We start from the raw sequence: 23,032 nt of genomic DNA on the forward strand, positions 1-23,032 counted from the left end.
GCATCCATTTTGTAAAAGGGCAATTTTTAAAACTATGTCTTAATCCTAATCAAGCGATTAGCAAACATTTTAAAAAAATTTAGAACTGGACAAAGTCGTCCGTTTAACCAGCGACTTACATACAGGCGACTTACGTCAAAAGCATAATTCACTTTATTCCCTCCCGATTCTCCGGTTCATGCCCTAAATTTGCGAACGGAGAGCAGCCGACGGGAAAGGGAGTTCGCAAACGAAGAGCAGAGCCGACGGGTAAGCTTCTTTGTAATTTATTTTATTTTATTATCATTATAATTATTTATTTAAATTGCATTCCTTTAGTAGCCTTCTTCGTTAGAGTGTATTATGTTGAAAGTTTATGTGTGATTTAGTGCTAAGACTTAAGATTTGTGTGTGAGAATTGTTTTTTCATTGCGAAAGATTGAAGATAACTTTGATTTGTGGATAATACTTTGTTGTTGCTACGATTTGTTTGGGTAAATGTAGAATGATATTATTTTGAGGGATATAATGTTTAGGTAGATTTGTTTGGGTAAATATATTTTTGTAATGATTAGAGTCTTAGGAAGTTTTTTTTTATTTTTTTGCTATGTAAATGCTATTATATTTTGTAAAGATATGTTACAAAGTTTTTTAAAATAAAATTTTGTATAGGATAGCATTATTGATACGTAGTATTCCATAATATCTGAATGGGGATCATCGTTTGTTCTTATGTATGGTGGACAGTTTTCTTTAGATGATAGATATTCACCAACATATATTGGGGGGAGGAATCAGCCCTTGCAAGTGTCTGTTAAGATGAACTTAGCGCAACTAAAGATTATGATTCTGAAAACCCTTAAATATGATACGTCGAAGTTTGTCGTCTGTTCTTAGGAAATGAGTTCATAGCTTCGTCTGTCGAGGATGATGAGGTATGTTAAATGGTGTTAGCGCATGCAATTGGGCAGATGCTTCTACTTTATGTAGAGGTCAAAGATATTGTTGCACAATATTTAGTTGTCGAGCAAATAACATCTCAAGTGTATGAAACATATAATTTTGACGGGGTGACAGAAGGTGGTTCGACCAATCCAAGTCTCGTGCTACAATGTCCTGAGTAAGTTTCTCGTTTATGAATTTTTAGTGTGTATTACATAAACTATGATTGTCTGAGAAATTTCTTCTTGTTAACAAAATATGGTTTATGTGATGGAGTGAACGGCAAATAAGTTTTTGTCCTGACATTCCAGGAACTTCCGAGGGATCATCAGTCAATATTGATGATGGTTACGAAATAATGAGTGGTGGATCGAGCAATTTAGGTCCTGATGATGGTGATGATGACGCACAATATCATTTCGATGAAATGAATGTTGATATGAATCAAGAGATCCATATCATGGTTCAACATTATTGTTACATGAATGTCGGCACTGCAGAAGGTGTAACTGTAAACATTGAGTTTGTGAAGGCATATGCAACAACTCGTGAGTGGGATGAGGATGTAGCAAATGATAGGGAATATGTTGGTAACCAAGTTAAGGAAGAATTTTCAATTCTAATAGAGCTGATAGAGGGTATGTGTTTTAATAAGAAAGATGATCTTCAGCTCGCATTACAGGATTGGTCGATTATAAATAATGTAAAGTATGTCGTTGTAGCTTCAGACAGATATAAATTCACTGTGGTTTGTGTTCAGAGTGGCAGATCATGCATGTCATGTATATGGCATTTTCATGCAGGGGTTAACAAACAGTTAGGAGGCATATGGAAAATATCTTCCATGAAGAACCAACATACATGCTCAACTCCGATTCTAACAACATGACATAGAAAATATAATTCTCAATTTATAAGCTACTTCATATTGCCCAGCATTAGAAGGCATATGGATCTCAAGTCACGAGAGATTATAGGCCAAATTGAAGCAAAGTTTAAAATTAAAGTTTCTTATATGAAGCTTGGGATGCCAGATGGAAAGCTATGAAAATTGTGTTTGGTAGTTGGGAGGAGTCTTATAGAACCATAAATTTGTTCATGGACGCTGTTGTATTTTCAATACCTGAAACTATTTATAAGATACAAATGTCTGAGAATCATAGAATTGGGAGATTATTTTTCTCGTTTGGGCCTTCGATAAATGGTTGGAGCTACTATCACCATATTTTTTGCCTTAACGACACATTCTTATTAGGCAAATATCGAGGCACTTTACTTACCGCTGTGGGAATTAATGCTAACAGTGGATTATATCCCCTAGCCTTCGTAATTGTAGAATCAGAATGTGTTGATTCATGGGTATGATTTCTGAGCCAGTTGCATATACTATGTCCAGTTGTTAGTACCTGACCTGATTTATGCATTATTTCTGATAGGCACTCTAGTTTGGTGCACGATTGTCATGAATTTTTTCCAAATGCAGCACATCAATCATCACTGTCGTCATCACCTACGTGAAAATATAAAAAAAGCAGTGCATCAAATGGGTGTTGGTGATGTTGAGTTTATATTCCATAAGATGTCATGGCCGGGAGCACTGATGACCCAATGGTATTTGATAGTTGCATGAAAGATATGATAAAGGTTAAGGCTGATATTCACTAGTGGTTAGTGGAGCGTAATCTTACATTGTGGGCTCTAACCTATGATATTGGATTTCATTATGAAATTATGACAACTAATGCATCAAAGTCATTTAATGGAGTTCTTAAAAGAGTTAGGGGTTTGCCCATTCAAGTGTTGGTTACATCAATATATTATAATGTTGTGGCATTGCACTTGCGAAGAATAGAGAAGCTAGAGAGTTCTAAAATTAATGCAATCAGTCTCTTTGCACCAAGAGTAAAATCAATGCTACGAAAGATCGAACAAGAAGCATGTAGGTTACCATAACCCATTCGAATAAATATGCGTGAGTTTCAAGAGGTAGACATGTCATCTTGGTCTTTCTGGACATACTCACTTGAAGGCGCAGTTCTAGCTCATTTGTACAGGGAGCTATCTGAAGCAACTAGACCAAAACGAGCAAACATAGCAGGGTGTATCCACTTATTACAGATATGGGCTTGGGAGCATCTACATGTTGGAAGACCTCAACTTCATGTCCCATTTCCTGTTCAACTTGATGGTTTGAGTGTTGGAATAAGGTAATCAGTTATATCTATGTTATGTAATTTTTATTCATATTAGTTATATTTTATGTTATGCAATAAGGTACATCCATTTATTGCTAAAATATTAATACATGTCAAATAGATGGAATGAGGAACAGCTTCGGGAGGTACTTGTAGGGAATGTTATAACATACATGGATGAGCTTGATGGCTTACTAGAGAGTCAAGTATGTTGAGTACAATTATATTTGTATATTTTATTCATATTAGTTCAATATTATAAAGATTAAATTGTTATATACATAATGATACAGGTAATATGGGAACCATATAATGTAGAGATTCGTGCTTAGGTTTCAGAGATATGCACTTCAAGTCAAGACACTTAGCTCTCTAGAGTTCCTTTGATTAGTTGGAAAATGGTTGAGTGACATCTCCGTGATCGAGTACTATGGTAGTTTGGATATTGCCCATCCACCGATATCATGCCAATGGATCCTAGTTTTTCATGGTTGATGGACGTGGTAAGGCATATAAAAATTGGGCATTATATCACCAGGCAAGTAATGCACTATGGGAGAGCAGAAGCGCATTCATTATTACAGGAGAGATTCCTGGGTTGGACTATGATTATAAAGTGAAGCAATACTTAGCATGGTTTCATTCTTGGGCTACACTATATATGCTAAAGGCCCCAGTGGATCCTCCGAGTACATGCTATCCAATATCACCAGCTGAACGTCATATGGTAAGTTTAAGTTATTTAAATTTAATTATATGATAAAAGGTTAGTTGAATTACTTATCCTTGCATCGATATTCTTTGTGAGCATGGAGAGGAGTTTGCAACCATACTTCGGAGGTATTGAGGCGACACCTTTGCAAGTGGACGTGAATATAGTTGGAGATATGTGTCAAATATTGCGAAAATAGATATACATTGACGATGCTCATTATTTTGACGAGACAGATACTTAGGTTTTTAGTCCACCCGTTATGACTATAGATCCATATGATGATGGGCCGTCCTCCTATCCTGATCTTGGTCCCTCTTAGATCCACTTCACGGTAGAGTTTGACAACACCTCCACACCTTAGTTCATACCTTCTTCCTTGGGAAAGCCCTGAATTACTCAATAGGATGTTAGTAATTAGGAGCATCGCCATCTACTTACCATACCACTATGAGCACCACAGCATTTTACTCCAGGCACTGATGCGATTCCACATCGACATAAAAGGAGGCATTAATTTTTTGTATCATGTATCTTTTAATTGCTTTAGTTAGATTTTGTTATTTATGTATCTTATTATGCTACTATGGAACTATTATTTTGTATCATGAAATTCATTAAGCTCTTGCATTTAGTCCTAAATGAAGTTTGATATAAATCTATAAATCATAATTTATAAGTTATGAGAAACATATATCAAAGGAGTAAAATTATTTTAAGTTATAAAAATATGCTATAAATCATAGATTTTTTTAAGATTTTGAAGTTATAAAATCAATAAATCATAAATTATATATATAATAAATACATCTTTCCTTCAAAAAATAGATCATATGATACTTAATCATAATCCTTCTCAGCCCTAAACTGATACATATCTAAAAACCTTAAAAATTCTAAAAATAACAAACAAGCGGCTACATTTTCATATTCATACTGACATATACATATACTATCATAAAACTTACAAAGATCATTGATAGAAGGATTAAATCACACATATAACAACCTTAAAATTAGGTTAATAGCAAAATATATGAAAGCTTTAGGGATAATAAAGTCCTTCAATGCTTTTGTAGTACGATGTGAGTGTGTGCTTGAAGTTGGGTTTGTGTTGGACAGCAACCAAATTTTTGTGTGAACCAAAGCTCGACGCATTGCCAATCCATAACATCAAGAAAGTTCTTCCTCTCTCTACCTGGCAAAAAACTCAGATTATCGTATGTCTTGATCAGGAATGCTTCAGCCTTGGAATCCAAGTTTCGATAAAGGATATAGTTAACAACATCAGCCATTGGGTTTGCTACGATCTCCTCAAACGATCCATCATCAAGATGTCTAATTTCAGTAGATCTAACCTTCGAGTGTCAATCAGTGCTAGATGTGCTGCACAATACGAAACATCTCTTTGCACATACTTCCAACCTTTCTCATTCAAACCTGCTCCATCCCTATAAGATGGATATCTCATAAGATCCCGATGTGTCTCCCATAGTTTGCAGTCCAACTTATCTGACCAAGAATGTACACAAAACTGATAGATTTCATTCATTCTAATCTTTTCCTCTAACGCATCATCAGTTGGAAATGTTAAACATCTATGAACTCGATTGCTACCCTCCATAATTAACTGCTTTGAAGAAACCTTTTCAAACACATACTTTCTGCTTCGATATATTTTTATATGGATGCAAGATACTGGTTTTTTTCATCATAATAAGAAACGGATAGACAATTTATAGGAGAACTCCCCATATGGATAGTCAATTAATGGCTAGTTGGGTCAGCATCAGTAAGTCTCTCGTTAAACGGGCCACTTATTGGTAGTAGTTCTTCCCATTGCTTGTCAGATATCGGCTAGCCGAGTTTTTAATTTACTTAAGTTGCCCGTATAATGGGCGACTTACGGGTAGTATATTTTGTCATTACTCGTATGCTCTTCTTGCACATAACGGCTAGCTGAGTTAGCAAGGTAAGTCGCCCATTTAACGGGCGACTTAAGTAAAAAAGTTGCCCGTTAAAAGGGCAACTTTGGCGAGTTTAAAATTTTTTTTGTTAGTTAATCACTTTATTAAATTTTAAACGATATTTAGTTTAAAAAATCGCCCTTTATAAAATAACTTACATTTAATCAAATAGATTAGTTATATACATATATTTCGTCTTAATCATATTAAACAAAGTTATTTTAAAATTATAAATACAAGTATTTATCATACTATGTGAGGTAGGTTAGATGAATTATTTTTCTCCATTGTATTATGTTAACAGCTAAATTATCGTTTAAATCTTATAAAATAATCATTTCTAATATTTTCTAATCAAATATTTTTAGATATTTTTCTATGTTTATTTATGCTTTTTAGGTCAAATCTAATACATCTTCTATCCTAACCGGGTCATTAGAAGGTCAACGTTTTACGTGACCAAACTATCCAAGGCGACTCTCTCTAATATGATCAGCCACTAGAGCAACTCCAATATTTTCATGTATGTACTCGTTTCACATTATGTTTATAAGAGTGAAGCCACTCATCCACCTAAGCATTCTCATCTTTGCAATACTAAACTTAGTTTTATGCTTCTCTTTTAATGGCCAACATTTTGCAATATAAAGCATTACAAGTCTCACGACCATTTTATATAATTTTTCCTAAGTTTGAGAGGTACTTTCCTATCACACAACAAACCTAATGCATTCCTCCTTTTCAACCATCTAACTTAATCAAGATTTCTAAAATATGTGCTCTTATTAATAACTTAATCGCCCAAAATCTCAATCCCCCCACTAAATCTATTACTATTAAAATTATACTCAATGTACTCAATTTTATATCTACTCAAACGAAAAACTAAAAACTTTTTATTTGACCTCCATAATTCAAGTTTTCCATCAACTCCCTCTCTAGTCTTATCAGCAAGAAGAATAAGTAGTCCAAAAGACATCAAAGAACTTTAAAATTTCTAAAATCATAAGTATTTAAATCAGTTAAAATTTTTCTAAAATCTTAAATCTCAAAGAGAGATATCTTCTAATAAGTCGTCCAAGGAAACTTTAACTTAACGGCCTATTTAAAGTAGCTTTCTAACTATTTTATTTTTAATATAACAATCATATTTTCATTTAGCTATTGCTTTCTTTTTATTATCTTGTTGTTTTACAAAAAAAAATGGTGGGAAGTTGTATTTTGCAATTAGATCGACTAATTTGTAGAACAAAAAGAAAGTTGATATTTAAATTTTCAAAAAAGAACATATTTATACTACCCAATAGTATCGAAAAAATAACTTCTCCCACAATCACTTCGCAACCACATTAATAAAATGTTGTATTGTCCCAAACATACCCTTAGTCTTCAATACTTTGCTAATGAACTCACGAGAGATATGCATCAATCGTTCTCCAATCAATGCCATATAAAAAAGAGCTTGCCAATTCATCTTAAACATTCACCTACTAACTAGAGGTTATCTTCCTCAATCTAGAACTCATCTACATCTCATAATCTGAGCTAGCTTTATGCACAAATCACTTGCTACATAGTGATTATAACATATTCAATCTCAATATTCTTCATGTAATTATACAATATTGTCCATTATGTAAACATTGATCTTTGTATCTGCTTATAAATAGGGCATTAATGAATATTCATTAACACATGAAGCCTTAATAAAATTCTCTACAAAATCTCTTGTATTTTTAGTTGCAACTTAGCTTTATTTACATTTTTTAGTCTAAAGGGTTCAACATGGTTCTCTATTAACTAATTCTCCATGAGATTCATTTGAGAGCTACTTTATCTCTTTTCTTCTCACATATCGGGTGTGAATCATTTTTTCAATATGATCTTAATATTTTTCAACATACATTTTGTGATCAAACATCATATGTATTGTGGCAAGCATGGATCAAGCCAAAGGTTGGAACTTGAACATGGATCGCCTTGAAGATCACCATTGATATCTTCATGGCAAGTGATCTAACATGCACATCACTTTCAAACCAGTGTAATATATGGAGAATCATTTGGCAAAGATGATTCATAATATATTTGAGCACCTTCCACAATCCATTCATATTCCTTATTCCTCTCATGGACAAGATTATGTTGTGTCCATTAAGTGTCGATGACATCTAACTCTAAAGGACTATTATTACAACTTTGTCTCAAGATGATGAGCCATATCTTTTAGAGGAGAGTAATTTTGAGATTTCTTTTCCTTGTCAACCTATAAAGCATGAGGCCTCAACAAATCCTTTTTCAAGCCAAACTATATAGGCTTAAGCTCCATTGAAGTTCAAGATGTTAGTGCTAGACTTATATAAAGGGAATTCATATTCTAATAATTTTCATTATTATTATTTTTTTTCTTTTTACTATTATTGAAATAAAGAAATAACATATGATCTTTATTGTGTTTAAGGGCATACCACTACAATGATTCTCTTACTATTGAGATAAAAACTAATTGAGCCAAAGTGGTAGTAGACAGTGAACATTTTGATTGTTTTATAATGATCAAGAAAGAGAGAAAACATGTCGTTGAGGTTGCACGAAGGAAAAAAAATCAATGGAGCAAAATTATGAGGATTTTTAAGTATGAATTTGAAAATGTTATATTTGTAATTAAGTATAGTGTTGATAATAATATACCATTCCAAATTACATAAATAATATTTTACAATGGGTTGAAAGAAAACTGCATATTTAAAAGAAAGTTAACATTCTAGAGACCATCCTCTACTTGATATGTGGGTGTCAAATAAGATTTCTATTATTATGAGCCAATGCATATTTCTAATAAAAGAAAACCCATATAATTAATCATATCACAAGAGAGATTGTTTTCTATGAGCACTCTCAATTAAAATAGTGATAAACATATTTATGATTTTAAAGTTGAATAAAAGTGTGACTTATAAATTTTTGAATGGGATTGATTCAACATCAAAATAGTTCTTTCTTGTGGAAGCCAAACGAAGAAAATTAATGATCACTAAAATTATGAGAAGCTCAAAAGTGTTTAACATTTTGAGCTTTTTTATAATATTTGATATGACAAATTTATTTAAAAAATTGGAACTTATATTTTAAAGCATTTAATTAATTATCAGAGGTCATGATTAACCTCTAGAACAACTCATGAGAATTCATAATCCTTTGAAATTCATTAAAGCATTTAATTAATTATCAAAAGCCTTTACTTTAAAAATTAAAATTTATGTACAATTTTACTTTATATTATTTTGATTTCTCTATTTATTTTTATTCAAGAGAAGGTTTATTCATAATTTTTTTAATTTAAATTGATATAATTATGGCATTTTATAGTTTCAAGGTTTAATTAAATTGATTTAATTCAGTTACCTTTTTAATTACATGGTTAGTTACCCTTTATTGATGGAAAGCAATTGGCTCCTAAGGGTTTGAGGTGGGACTTGATTGTCACAATGGATAGACTAAATCGTGTGGTTCCTCAATGAACGAGGCAGTTGGGTCAATGTCTTCAACCTCCAACTAAGTAGGATGAATTATTAAATTTGGGTCAACGATTATCAAAGACAGAGACCACACTTGGTGTTAATTTCTTCCCACACCTTCAAGAATGTAAGACCTATCATCCTATTGGTTTATGTCATCTTGCATGACTCTTCCCTTCATGATGCACTAGATATCCTTGGGATATTTTATGGGTTGGAGGCTAACTATCACTAGACCTCTTTCCCATGGTGAAGCAAAATAGAGAAGCTTCACTTAGTGAAAAGAGGCTTTGATGTAGGTTTGGGCACTTGCCTCTTCAACAATCTTTTTGGAGACCATTGTATTGTCATGGGATTTTTGGAGCTTGTGGCTCTCACTCAAAAAAGTGTAGGATGGAGTGGGAGGCTTGAGATCATTCACACTCATTCGAAGGAAGAAGTCATGTGAATTTACCGAATTGAAGAGGTCCATTACATAAGTAAGCTTACATAAGTTGGCTCTTCCGCTCAATTTGAGAAGACATGAGTACAAAATTGAGAATCGAAGTTGGTTTCATATGATTGTAATAGAGATTATTACAAAAATTGTGGAGGGTGGTGATGGCGATTAGGCCATTGTGATCTTTTGATGACACTAAGAAAATAGCGCTCGAATGATGGTGGATGAGCGATAGTGGTTGGACGATGGTGGTTATACGATGATTGTTAGATAATAGTCAAGGGATTTTCATGCATAGCAGTTACATTTATATAATTTATAAATTTTATTTCTAACTTTACTATTTATATATAAAGCACCCAAAAAAAACATGAACTTCATTCGTGAGTTACCAATCCCATTTCCTACACAGTCATAGATGACAGTGCCCTCGCATTTGCTACCACCTACCTCTAAGCTCTGCATGCACACTAATCTTGTTCCCCGGCATGCTCCACTTATGTGGGATCATGATCCATGATGGCAAATGCATACTAGTCATCAGTGGAGCATGTAGGGAACAAGACTAACATCATCAACGAGCTATCGACCCCACCACTTGCATAGTCAGATATGTCGATACCCTTACCTGCTACTATTCCAATCTCCACATGCACACTGGTCTTACTCCCCACATGCTTACGAGCTCCACTCTACCCTGCAACATATCCTTGTCGATATCTTTACCTATGAGCTCTAAAAAATATTCGAGGATATCAACTAACATCATTAATAAGAGTATTAAATTATATAAAAAATAAAATTTGGACATGGAATATGTAAATTAAAATAATTTTAAGTGAATAAAAATGAGGAGATTTATGAAAATCTCATTTTATCTCATACTTAAAACTTTAATATTTTATATCTATGAGTCTATGTAAGGCAAATCCTCAAAATCCCTCAGGGCGGCACACAAATATACCAAAAGCGCAGAAGCAGTTAAGCACAAAACCACAGGGCAAATTATTGGGTCAGGTGACCGAACGCAGAGATAGGTCCGGATATTAATAAAATATTATTTTAAAATTAGCGCAAGTAAAGCACAATTAAAGCGCAGGTAAAGCGCAACTAAAGCGCAAGTCAAAAAGCGCAACTAAAGCGCAACCAAAGCACAAGTCAAAAAGCGTAACTAAAGCGCAAGGTGACGCGATAAATTTTTATTAGTTGTCCGAACTTATATTTCGCCTCCCATCACCTGTCCCAATAATTTCCAAACCACAGCCACTATCCTCGCTCCATCTTATCTTCCCCTATTCTCCCTTCGCACCAAACAGTCGAGAGTAACCAAACGCATACAAAGAATGGCATCCTTAGCCCTCTCCTCCGTCTCCCTCATCTCCTCCTCCTCTTCCTCCTCCTCCCTCCCCTTCCCTTCCAAGACCCTAGCCCTCCCCTCTTACCGCCGCCGCCACCTTCGCCTGACCCCAATCTCTGCCGCCACCAAAATAGAAGAACTTGGAACCCAAATCGAAAACCTAACCCTAGCCGAAGCCAAAAACCTCGTCGATCTCCTCCAAGAGCGCCTTGGAGTCTCCGCCGCAGCCTTCGCCCCCGCCGTCGCTGCCCCGGCTGGCGGTGCTGGCGCCGCCGACGCCGCCGCACCAGCCGTCGTGGAGGAAAAGACGGAGTTTGATGTTATCATTGAGGAGGTGCCGAGCAATGCAAGGATTGCGACTATTAAGGTTGTGAGGGCGCTTACCAGCCTTGCGCTTAAGGAGGCGAAGGAGCTGATTGAGGGTCTCCCGAAGAAGTTTAAGGAGGCTGTGAGTAAGGATGAGGCGGAGGATGCGAAGAAGAAACTCGAGGAGGTTGGTGCTAAGGTTTCCATTGCTTAGAGCTGGAATTTTGGTGAAATGGAAAGGTTTGATCATCATGAAAAGCTTGGCTTTTCTTTTATTTGTACCAATGTGATTTTATTCAATTACCAGCTTTGATCTGTAGCTTATTAGTATTAGGTTTTTTTGTTGCGTTTCTCCTCCTGTTTCAGATTCTGCGAAGGTAATTAATTATGTTATCTGATTCAGATATTGCAATTGCAAATAACTTCTGTTACTCGAAAGAGCTTCCATTCTGTTTTTGGAATAGCGACATGTTTTCTTTTATTGAAAAAATTGATGCTCTCTTCTGCAAGTTTGAGAAACTTGATGTTCTGGTTGTGAAGCACTTGCACCAAGGTCTATTTCATGAGAAGCTCAAAGTAAAATCATAATTAAGGCTTAGTTTGGAACAACTTTCTTACTTCTTTAAGAAGCAGTTTTTTAGTACAAAAATTCTAAATTGAAAAAATTTTGTGCTAAAAAACAGCTTCATAAAACAGTAAGAAAGCTGCCCCAAATGAAACCTAAGTTTTGAAATTGAGTTTCAGTTTTTGTTTGCAGAAATTTAACAAGAATTAGTTATCATTTTCAAATTTTATCTTGATGATTGTGAGAAGTGAATTCCGTTTATGATTGCTTAGAAGCAACCTTCACTTTTATATTTTGCATGAAGTAATTAATAAGATTAATATGAAATTATAGGGAGGATGGTTGTAGTTTTATTTCTATTTATGTTATTAGTAATAATAAAAGAAAATATCATTAATGACTGAAAAAGAAAACTGGCCAAGTTTTTAAAGTTTAAGTGAACATAACTTGAGTTGATTTACTTAATCTGTCTTTCCTAACATTTCAGATTTATCAGTCAATAGCTTCCTATTTTACATGCATAGTTGATTTACTTAATCTAGTTAGTTCTTATTTTGTTTAGTAAACGTTGCAAAAAATTTTACTCAAACACTGCTTCTTTATATACCAAAAAGCTAAATTACTTACTGAGCTGAACAACGGTAGTTGTGAACATTGATAGTCTTATTGATCTCAAGCATTTTCATGAACATTCAACAATAACAACAATAACATCAAACTTTTGTACCACTGCATGGGGTCGGCTACATGAATCCTTTTTCTCCAGTGTCCTCGTAAATGTCAAATTTTCGTTTAAATCTAATAAAATCAAAGGTGCTTCGCTTGAACAACGTTGTTGCCCAATGAAATGCATTAGAAGAGCTTAACAAAAGGAGTAAATGATAGCAGTTTTTATTAGATGGCCTTCTCCCATTGCCTAGTATGATCTAGCATAAGCTAATTGGCAAATAATTCATAATTAGAGGGTTTATATTGTTTTGGGTGTTTCTTCTAAATATTAACCTTTGAATTCTTGGATGGCTCTGTTACTTACATTGCACATGTTCACCATTCACCAACAAGAGAAGCAAAACTGTATGACTTCTTACACTTTCTACAGTGAATGGGAACAAGAGAAGCAAAATCTAATCAGGCATTATTAAAAAGACTATTTTGAATAATTTCACCTTTTTATACTGTACAAAAGAATTACACTAGACTACATACATGTTTAAAAAGAAAAATAATAGAAGAACTGGGATTATCTTACTCTTTAAACAAGCCCTTCATCTGCATGACATTTTAAACAGAAATATATCTACTATTTCACAGAAAGGGGCTATCTTTTTCACAAATAAGTTAAACCCAAATTCTTACATTAGGACCTAACGCCTGAGCCTGCTCTACCCATTAGTTCATTCAAGGCCCTGAGTAATCTTTTAGCCTCAGCGACAATGTCATGCTAAGCAGCATTCAAAGATGTGCAGCTTCAGCCTTTGGTGTACTTAGTAGATGAAGCATGTGAGGTACTGTAATATATGAAGGTTTTATAATTAATTCTAGTTGTAATTGAGTTTGAAGAAATTCATGTATGCTTTAAGTAATTCTCCCTGTTTACCAAATATGATGATATGTTATTAGTATTTACATGGTTTTAAAACAACTGCCATTTTTCCAAGAAAGATTGAGCTATAGGGGGTTCTATACAAATTCCTCTTAAGAGTATGTTAGGAACTAAGGAGAGGGGGCTAGAAAGGTAGTCAGAGGAGAAAATCCATTGCTGATTAACATTACTTTTAAAACAGCAGATTGTAGCAGAAAGCTGCAGAAAGCAGGAGGATACCTGAATCTTACTTTCATTGAAAATTTTAGTACTATCACCTAGCTCTGCAAGTCCATTGTACTTCGCCATGAGTGTTAATGATCTTTTGTAGATGCTTGAGGTAGGATAAAGCTCTGCATGTTCATCTGCAGCTTGACAAGAAGCTTCTTCAGCCTTCCTCAGGTTCTTTTGAGCTATGTAGTTATGGCACAAGAAGCTGATAGAAAGTGGCTGATAGAAAGTGCTTTTAAAAATTTAGGAAAAACCTCGACTGAAATTTGATTTCAGCTATTTCAGAAAATCAATGATAAGAAAATTAGGAATATAACACAAAAGAACGCTTTTTTAATTGAAAGATCTAAGAAATAAAGAAAAGATACAAGTGGACCTTCAATTGGAAAGGAAGATACAGCTTTCCCAAATCTCTAGCCATCGGCTAGAGTCCAAACACCCTAAGAACAATCTAAATTCAGCAAACAACACATGCTCCTTACCCTAGGAAAATCACCTACTTAAAGCAATAAATAAACAACAAATATCCAAATAGTCCTCCAATTCTATCTCAAATCTTTTATATTTTCTTAATTATTTCCCTCTCAAATCAGCCCCCAAATCAGTCCTCTTCAATTAGGAAACATTTCTAATTAATCCCCTCCAAAGCAACCCCCAAATCTGTCCTCTTCAATTAGAAAATATTTCCTAATTAATTCTCTTCAAATTAGCCTTAAATCTGCCCTTTTCAATTAGGAAATATTTCTTAATAATCTCTTCCAAATTAACCACTCGCTCCTGTGGCTCCCACTCTTGCCGTGTCAATACTCCCACCCGTAGAAACACATTGTCATCACAGGCCCTACAGTTCCACCAAGTAGCCCAACCCTACTCCTTGTATCGCCTTGACCATGATTTTGAGTGAAACCATGATTTTGGATAGGCTAGGATCCTCTCTAATAAATATTTTTCTTCTTTCAACCTTGAACTCCATCATTAGCGTCTACCAATCAATCTTGGTCTTTTTCAACCTCTGCAACTACTTCATTCCCATGATAACATCAGTGCTCCCTAAATCCAATGGGAGAAAGTCCTCCCTCACCTAGACTTCCTATATGGTTAGTACCACCCCCCTACAAACTCCTCTACTTTCCTTTGTCTTCTCAGTGCCCATCATGGTTTCACTCACCTGGCCTACCTCGAATCTCGGCCCTCCTCTAGGCCCTACAGTTCCACCAAGTAGTCCAGCCCTACTCCTTGTATCGCCTTGACCATGGTTTTGAGTGAAACCGAGGTTTTGGATAGGCTAGGATCCCCTCTAATAAACATTTTTCTTCTTTCAACCTTGAACTCCATCATTAGTGTCTACCAATCAATCTTGGTCTTTTCCAACTTCTGCAACTATTTCATTCCCATGATAACATCAGTGCTCCCTAAATCCAATGGGAGAAAGTCCTCCTTCACCCGGACTTCTTATATGGTTAGAACCACCCCCCTACAAATTTCTCTACTTGCCTTTATCTTCCCAGTGCCCATCATCACTCCATAGCACCCTTTATCCACTAGTTTCACCCACAATTGATTTACAACCTGGTTGGAGATGAAGTTGTGAGTAGCCTCACTATTTATCAACACCACTACCTCAGTCTATTATTTCACCTCTCTCTTTCATGGTGTGATTTAGAGAGAATCTCACCACAAAGTTCAAGGAGGCATTTGCTATGTCTAAATGCAATTTTTTTCCTTCATTAATGCCTCACTCCCACCTCCCTCTTCAGCTTACTCGTCATTGTAGACGGTGAGAATTTGAATAGTTTGGTCCTTACACCTGTGCCGCGATGTATGCCTCTCATCAAATTTGAAACATAAACCTTTTGTCTGACTATCTTGCACCTTCGTTTCTGTAAGGCTTTTGAGGTTGTCTCCAGGGAGAACACCATTTCCCTTCTTCTTCGGTGCTTCCTTCTGAAACGACTTTGTTTGAGTTCTTGGTGCCAGAGTCGTAGAGGTACTTCTGTAAGCCCCTCCCATCATGTTACTCATGTTGGCCTTCTCCCTCCAACATTTTTGCTCCAACCTTTGAACAAGCTTCATTGTCTCTCTCAGCCCTCTAAGTCACAGCACCCTGAGCTTTGCTTGTATGCCCTCCCTAAACCACTTCATGAAATTCCCTTCCAACCATTCCTCAGAAATTCCTCTCACTCTTCTCGATAGTAGCTCAAACTTTTTCCGATACTCCAGGACTATCCTCTCTTGAGTTAGGGCATAGAATTGTTCGTGGAGGTCTCCTTCCTAAATGGCTTGGAAATGCTCCAGCAAATACTCCTTAAATTCCCCTAATGAATATATCGGATATCAAGCCTCCCTCAACTGAAACCACTCTAGGCTTTTTTCCTCCAAACAAAGCCCAACCGCCATGAGTTTTTCCCCTTTCGTCAGGCCGATGATCGCAAAGTAACGCTCCACCGATACACCCAACGCCGAGCATCTTCCCCTTCAAACAGTGGCATCTTCAACTTTCTCGATCTCGCATCCATACCCCAATGGTTTATCCCCCCTTTAAATTGTAGCATCTTCCTCCTATGTAATGATGGTGTGAATCTCTCTCCCTTACTCCCTTAGTTGATTTGGACCACATGGCTCTGCTCAACCATGACATCCTCCATCCCACCTCTCCCCATGCCCAGGTAGTCTCCCAAAGGGTTCAACCTCCCCCCTCCTTATTGTCCTTCATTTGGAATTACCCTATCAGCTCACCCACAGGCCCCTCGGGGGTAGTCCTTGATGGAAAACACTCTTCACTTCATCATCCTCCTTTGGAATCTCTTTCCCCTTTGATTTTGCCTTCGAAATTGTCGGTGAGACTTTTGAATACATTTCGATCAACTTCTTCGTCATGTCTTCCATATTTTTGAAGTGGTTTTCTATGAATGAGAGCCTCCCTTACATGTCGGAATGTCTTTACTCCATTCCAACCTTGAGATTTTTCATCTCGTCTTCCAACATCTTCATCTTCTTTACTACCATTCACGGATTTAGGTTCTAAACTGTGAAAAACAACAAAAATTGATGAATTTAGTCTTCAAACGACGAAAATTAGCATTGTGGGAAGAAAATGTAGCAAAAATCAGTGACATGGACTTAAATTTTAGCCCAAGACATCGCTCTAATACCAATTTGATAGGAAGGGCTTGCAGTAATTTAGGAAAAGCCTTACTTGAAAATGATTTCAACAATTTATGAAAACCAACAACAAGAAAATGATGAATAGAATACAGAAGAACACTTTTTATTGAAAGTTTTATGAAACAAAGACAATATATAAGTAGATCTTCAATTGGATAGGATGACCCGGCTCTCCCAATCTCTAGCCACCGGTTAGAGCCCAAACACCCTAAGAACAATCTAAATTCAACAAACAACACATACCCTTTATCTTAGAAAAATCACTTACGTAAAGCGAATAATAAACAACAAATACTCAAACAGTCCTCCCCCAATTCTGTCCCAAATCAGTTCTCAAATCAGCCCCCAAATATGCAATCTTCAATTAGAAAATATTTCTTAATTAATGTCACGACCCAACCCGAACGGGACGGATCCCGCTCGCTTCGGGTCGTGATCCAAGCTCAAACTGACTGAACTGATTCTAGGATCTGGTTTCAGAATTTATTTCAGAACTTTCTTCCAAACATTTAGACAGAAACAGACGCACAAAGCTTACTATAAACATCAAATGCAGCGGAACAGATCATTTAATTTTTTCTTCCTCAAAAGAATCATATACAAATACAGCTCATGCTTTCAGACAGAAAGAAAAACAGAACAGAAAAGCCATGACTGTACAAAAATCAAAAGTACAAAATACATATAACAGATCAGATTCTGAACTCCTACTCCAGGACTTCCTTCCCTTTCCCAGAACCTAAAAACCACGCAGAAAACAAGGATGAGCTACAACAGCTCAGCAAGACATCAAACCTCCAATCAGAATCCTCAGAATCCACATCAGACAAAAATCATATCAACAGAATCGTATATCGAATCAGAATCAGAACAGAAATCACAGAAATCATAATCAGAATAGAATCATACAGATCAGATCAAATCAGAACAGAACAAAATCGTACATATCAGATCAAATCATATCAGAACATATCAATTCAGAACATATCAAATCAGAACGTATCAAAAGTCAGAACAGATCAAATCAGAACAGATTCCCTGACCCTAACAGAATCTCAACGGATTCTGGCCCCTTATGCCTCCCTTCCCAGACATTGACAGAATCTCTCGGATTCTGGCCCCTTATGCCTCCTTTTGTGCTCATGGCAAGAATCACTCGGATTCTAGCCCATTATGCCTCCCTTTGTGCTCATGGCACCAGAACAGATGTGCTTATAGCACCAGAACAGAACTTAGCATTGGATCCGAAACTTGTATTCAGAAACAGATTTCAGAGCTCATTTCAGATTTTCCCTGACACAGACAGGATCTCATAGGATCCTGACCCCTTATAACTCCCTTTTCATAGCACACAATCATATCATGTCATTTCAGAACAAATCCGTATATGTCATAACTGCGATATTAAAAAATTATTTTAAGAAGCAATAAAAAAATCGTCCCAAATGAAGCCTTAGTAGGAATATAATAAAGGATTGATGATTCCAAGAATTATTATTCATGGAGATCTCATAAATACCATTTACACAGTTAAAAATAGGAATAAGGACCAAATTAGTTTGAAGTTAATGGTGATATGTAATTTTTGTAGAGCATAATCTATGATATGAATATATTTATAAATATAAATAAAGTATAATACATTAGAAGCTATTTAAAATTGAGTCAATTAAATTCGTGATCTATTTAAGAATTAAATTCTTATTCGGCTTATATGGTATTTTATTTAAATTTGTATGAAATGAATTATTTGTGTAGATGCCAAGTATTTATTTTATTTTAATGATGGTCTGAAATAAAATAAATACAATTAAAGTATAAAAATATCGTGGTCTTCTTTTTAAGTGTCTAAGTTGTCAATTCCTTTATTTTCAATCTAGACTGAAAATAAGGGGGTATCTCGCTCACTTGGAGAACGCCGTTTCAAACGTGGAAGATCGAAAACCTCAATTCTGCATTTCAATGGATTCATGTACGCTTCCAATTCTTTTCTCTATGATTCGACATATCTTTCAGAAGCGATTAAATTATTTTTCTGTCTTCTTTAAATCCTACAAATAAGTGAAGCCTTCAGATTTTTTATGTATCTTGGGGATGGAATAAGCTTAGCCATATTTGATTGGACCTATGATCAATAATAAGCTTGTTGGATTTGGCCCTAATTTGAACCCGAAGATGATAAAATTCCATGAGGGAAACCATTAGAACTCAAATTTTAAGAGAATTTTTTCCCCAACTATTTAGAACAATTATAGCTTGTGTTTGATTTACAAATAATTCTCTTGTTGATCACACCATAGATGTAAGTCACTCAATTGCATCACTATAAAACCTCTGATATTTTATTCTTTCATAGGTTGTTACTCTCTTTAATGGTGTACTTCCATTTCCCTCTACAAAAAGTTGAATAAGAGAGACCACAATAAAATAAATCAGAGAAGATATTTGGAAGAGAAAAATTTTGAGTTGTAACATATAATTTAGCTCATTTGAATGGTTTTTTATTAAAAATCTTTAGTTTAATATTACATATAATTTAATAAAATAATAATAAATTTATATTTGTTTTATTTTTTACTCACCACGTGAGATTAGCCTTTATCAATTTTAAAATAAGCTCCCGTATAGATATTATTATTATTATCCACACAGGGCCACATTAATAAATTACAAAGTAAAAGACAAGAAGCAATGTAAACTGATAAATGGATGGGAAGCATAAAAACTTTGTGGACTCAAACCAGCATCGGGTTGCCAAGGTGGGGCCATCCATGTGAGATAACAAAATCGAAATCGAGAAGTAGCCAAATCAACAAAACAAGCCACCCAGGTTACCAACCAACCTTGGCCATCAACGACGCTTACAGCAGAGCTGCTTCCTCATCATCAATGCCGAAACTAAATGAATCGAACTTGGCAACCAAAGCAATGAAATTGCTCTCATCCTCCCATCCACAGCAACCAAAAGCAATCAGACTAGGCAAAGAGAAAATCATCTCTTTTTGGATTTACGTTTATGTTGCGAAATGAACTTATCAAGCGAGACCGTTTCGAAATTGCTATCATCCTCCATGTCATCCTTCAACCAATCACATTGCCATCTAACCGAATTGGTAATAAAATTAGCATTTGAGATAACCGAAATAGGAACCTCAACTATATCCATCTCATCACCTGCCTCCCCACCAAAAACCACAGCTTGTTCACCAAACTTGCCAACAGTCAGAACCCCATCCTCCACCTGACTAGGACTATCATTAAAATTCACACAACAGTTGATACCTGATACAACCACAATGGGAGGCACCAAATTAGGGGAAACAACCCCATCCACACCACCATAAACCACCAATTCATCATCCACACAATCAGTAGGGACATTTACAATTGGAGCAGGAACCTAGGAAGATCCAGGGGAAATCAAACAATCCAGGACAACACCCGATTTAGTGACCACAAGAAGATATATTATTATTATCATCATTAACAAAATTAGGGGTGTTTACGAGACAAGTTGAGCTCGAGCCACTATTGACTTGTATTTAAGCTTGATTAATTAATCAATTTTGAGCTTTATTCTACGAGTTTGAGCAGGCTCATAAGCCGGCTCGTTTATTATGATCTCAGATTTTCGACTAGTCCAGCCCTAACTCTTCGATATATCTCTTGCTAGAAGTACCCCTGATCCATCTGATAACGAGTGGGGCCAAATAGTTTGATTGGGGTAGTTGTTGAACCGGATCACATAGTTCCTGCAATAATAAAAGCAAAAAAAAAAATGCAGTAATACTACTAGAAAGCACAGTTTTAAAATTACCCATGTATAGTCCTTTGTATAGATGTTGAGGTGGACATACACTACAATGAAAATAGACCAGCTAATATGCCCAATATACCTGTTGCAATATGATGAGAAGCTATTCCCCCCGAAACAAAAGGATCAAAAGCTTCCGCACCTCATGATGAATTTATAGATTGTACTTTTCGAGTAAGTCCATAAGGATTAGACACCCATATTCCATGATTATATATATAAGATCAACTCTATTACATAAGTTGATTTCTCACTTTTCATATCATGACATAAATAAGCACTTCTGAATTGTATTTATCAAATAATAACTTACTAATGGATCTTTATGGTACTTTCTCTATCATTTTGACTTTTTATCCATATAGTATAATATATAGGCCATACCTATTTCTTTCAATTTTTTTGGTTCTCACAAAGCCTTTTTCCTTACTGCAGCTAATAAAAATCGTTAGTTTGGAATGATTATTATTTAAGTAATTATTATAATAAAAGAAAAAAATAATAAGAAATTATAAGAAAAATAATAAAGAATAACTTAATTAAAGAAAATTATATTTAATTTTTAAATAATTTTTACAACGTTGCGCTTAAAATTCTGAATCCTCATATATTTTAAGTATATTTTATATTAATGTATTTTAAACAAGCCGATTCGTGAGATAATGAGTTAAGTAGGAACTTGCTTAAACTTGATTAGTTAGTTCAATGAGCTCAGATCACGAGTCATTCATCAAACAAAACTTGAATCGGCTCAGACTTACTTGCACCCCTAATCACAATAATAAATAATCAATCATGTCTCCCTTGGGTGATAATAAATCATAAAATTTTGAAAGCCTTAAAAAAAAATTCTTTTTATTCTCGAAGTAGCTACGGATTGGCTCACTAGACTCAAACATCCGGCTAAGAACCGGTAAACGGTAACAGTATCCTCAGCAAAACTCAGGGTAGAACTTTCCCATTTCCCTCTTGAAAATAACATCCATATTATTGCTCCATAGTAGGCGGTAATTGTTACCTCCTTGGCCTGTTCGTTTCCCTTCCATCACGCATGGTCTATAAATAGGCTTGCTGCTTTTGAATTTACAGATGAGAAAGGATAGCGAGGAAAAGAGCTCGGCGAGTTCTCCAGGAGTCCAGGTCTTCTTATTTCCCTTTTTTTTTTAATCTTGCGGTTTATTTGATAATTTCACAGTCTGAATTCACCTTTGATTGATCGGAGCGTGCTTTCTGATTATTCAGGGATCTGCGGTTTTCTGGAGAGAAGGAAAAATCGGATTGAGATCACTTACTGGTTGACATCTAGAGGTAAAATGCTTTGATTAACTTCAACTCTTCAGAACTGATCAATGTGGTCGCTGAATGCTCTGTAGTTTGGTCTGCCTGGCACTGATCTTATTTATTATATCCATTCTCAGTGATTTGAATTCTTCAAGATATTTTTAGCGATGGAGGTATTGCGCAAGCGCAAGAAGACGACGGTGAGGATCCAGATCAAGAGCCAGCTACCAAAGATCTCATAATCTTCGTTGTTTTTCTTTTTATTATTGTTATTTAAACTTGATCAAAACCTCATTGATAGGAAGGAAGCACTGAGGGAACTGACGCAGGAGTCGAAGCTGGCGTGGAAGAAGAAATGATGGCCACGGCTGGTTCGGATGAGATGATCCAGGTGTCGGAAGAGATGGAGTCAGACATTCAGCGCATCCTGGAGAAGATCGATCGCTTCACTCAGCAGGTAAGCTTTTTTTTTTTTTAATCTAATTAACTGCAAATTTCTTCGAGTTTCGAAATATTCATCTGCGTTAATTACCCTGTTTTTAAGCTAGGTTTCGGAGATGCTTGAGACAGGGAAGCAACTATTCAAGGATCTCAGTTCTGAGTTTGAAGAGCGTATGATCTTGTAAGTAGTTATTCGTAATATGTTCAACAAGTATAACCATTATTGGGCCTTTCTGACGTGTTCGGTAATCTATATACGCCAAGGATTCATCGGGAGCAAATGGAGAAATGGCAGGATGATATAAAATTGCTACGCATGATCGACTCTACAAACGAAGCTTCTAGGGCTCTCCTGCAGAACGCTCAGCTTCATTTGCTGGAGAACGTCCGTGAGAACTGACAACCCTTTTTTTTCGGCATTTATAAGTAGCAAGAGACAATTAAAACACAAAAATTGTTTAGCCTTTCAGCTCAAAAGCTTCCAAAATCTAGCAGATTGATGTTGTTAAATTTGTGTTGCACTGTGGAATGTTTTGAA

The 23,032-nt window shown here is 35.6% G+C and overlaps 2 protein-coding genes across 2 annotated transcripts; both read left to right on the forward strand.

The window, feature by feature from the left end:
• The first annotated feature begins 11,001 nt into the window (after positions 1-11,001).
• LOC110096941 (50S ribosomal protein L12, chloroplastic-like) lies at positions 11,002-11,905 on the forward strand. The gene has a single exon (XM_020823105.2). The coding sequence runs from the start codon at positions 11,096-11,098 to the stop codon at positions 11,627-11,629; it is 534 nt and encodes a 177-aa protein (XP_020678764.2). The 5' UTR covers positions 11,002-11,095; the 3' UTR covers positions 11,630-11,905.
• A 9,961-nt stretch (positions 11,906-21,866) lies between these two features.
• LOC110096943 lies at positions 21,867-23,032 on the forward strand. The gene is made up of 6 exons (XM_020823107.2): positions 21,867-21,912; positions 22,015-22,080; positions 22,191-22,253; positions 22,355-22,510; positions 22,602-22,675; positions 22,759-23,032. The coding sequence occupies exons 3-6, from the start codon at positions 22,221-22,223 to the stop codon at positions 22,892-22,894; spliced, it is 399 nt and encodes a 132-aa protein (XP_020678766.1). The 5' UTR covers positions 21,867-21,912; positions 22,015-22,080; positions 22,191-22,220; the 3' UTR covers positions 22,895-23,032.

Source organism: Dendrobium catenatum, unplaced genomic scaffold (genome assembly GCF_001605985.2).
Source record: "Dendrobium catenatum unplaced genomic scaffold, ASM160598v2 fragScaff_scaffold_334, whole genome shotgun sequence".
In the NCBI taxonomy this organism is placed as follows: Eukaryota; Viridiplantae; Streptophyta; class Magnoliopsida; order Asparagales; family Orchidaceae; genus Dendrobium; species Dendrobium catenatum.

Excerpts from the sequence above, each read along its gene's own strand:
- LOC110096941 (XM_020823105.2), top strand. The coding sequence starts at position 11,096 with ATGGCATCCTTAGCCCTCTCCTCCGTCTCCCTCATCTCCTCCTCCTCT.
- LOC110096943 (XM_020823107.2), top strand. The coding sequence starts at position 22,221 with ATGGAGGTATTGCGCAAGCGCAAGAAGACGACG. Across the intron at positions 22,254-22,354 it reads GCAAGCGCAAGAAGACGACG|GAAGGAAGCACTGAGGGAAC; the intron begins GTGAGGATCCAG and ends CCTCATTGATAG. Across the intron at positions 22,676-22,758 it reads TTTGAAGAGCGTATGATCTT|GATTCATCGGGAGCAAATGG; the intron begins GTAAGTAGTTAT and ends ATATACGCCAAG.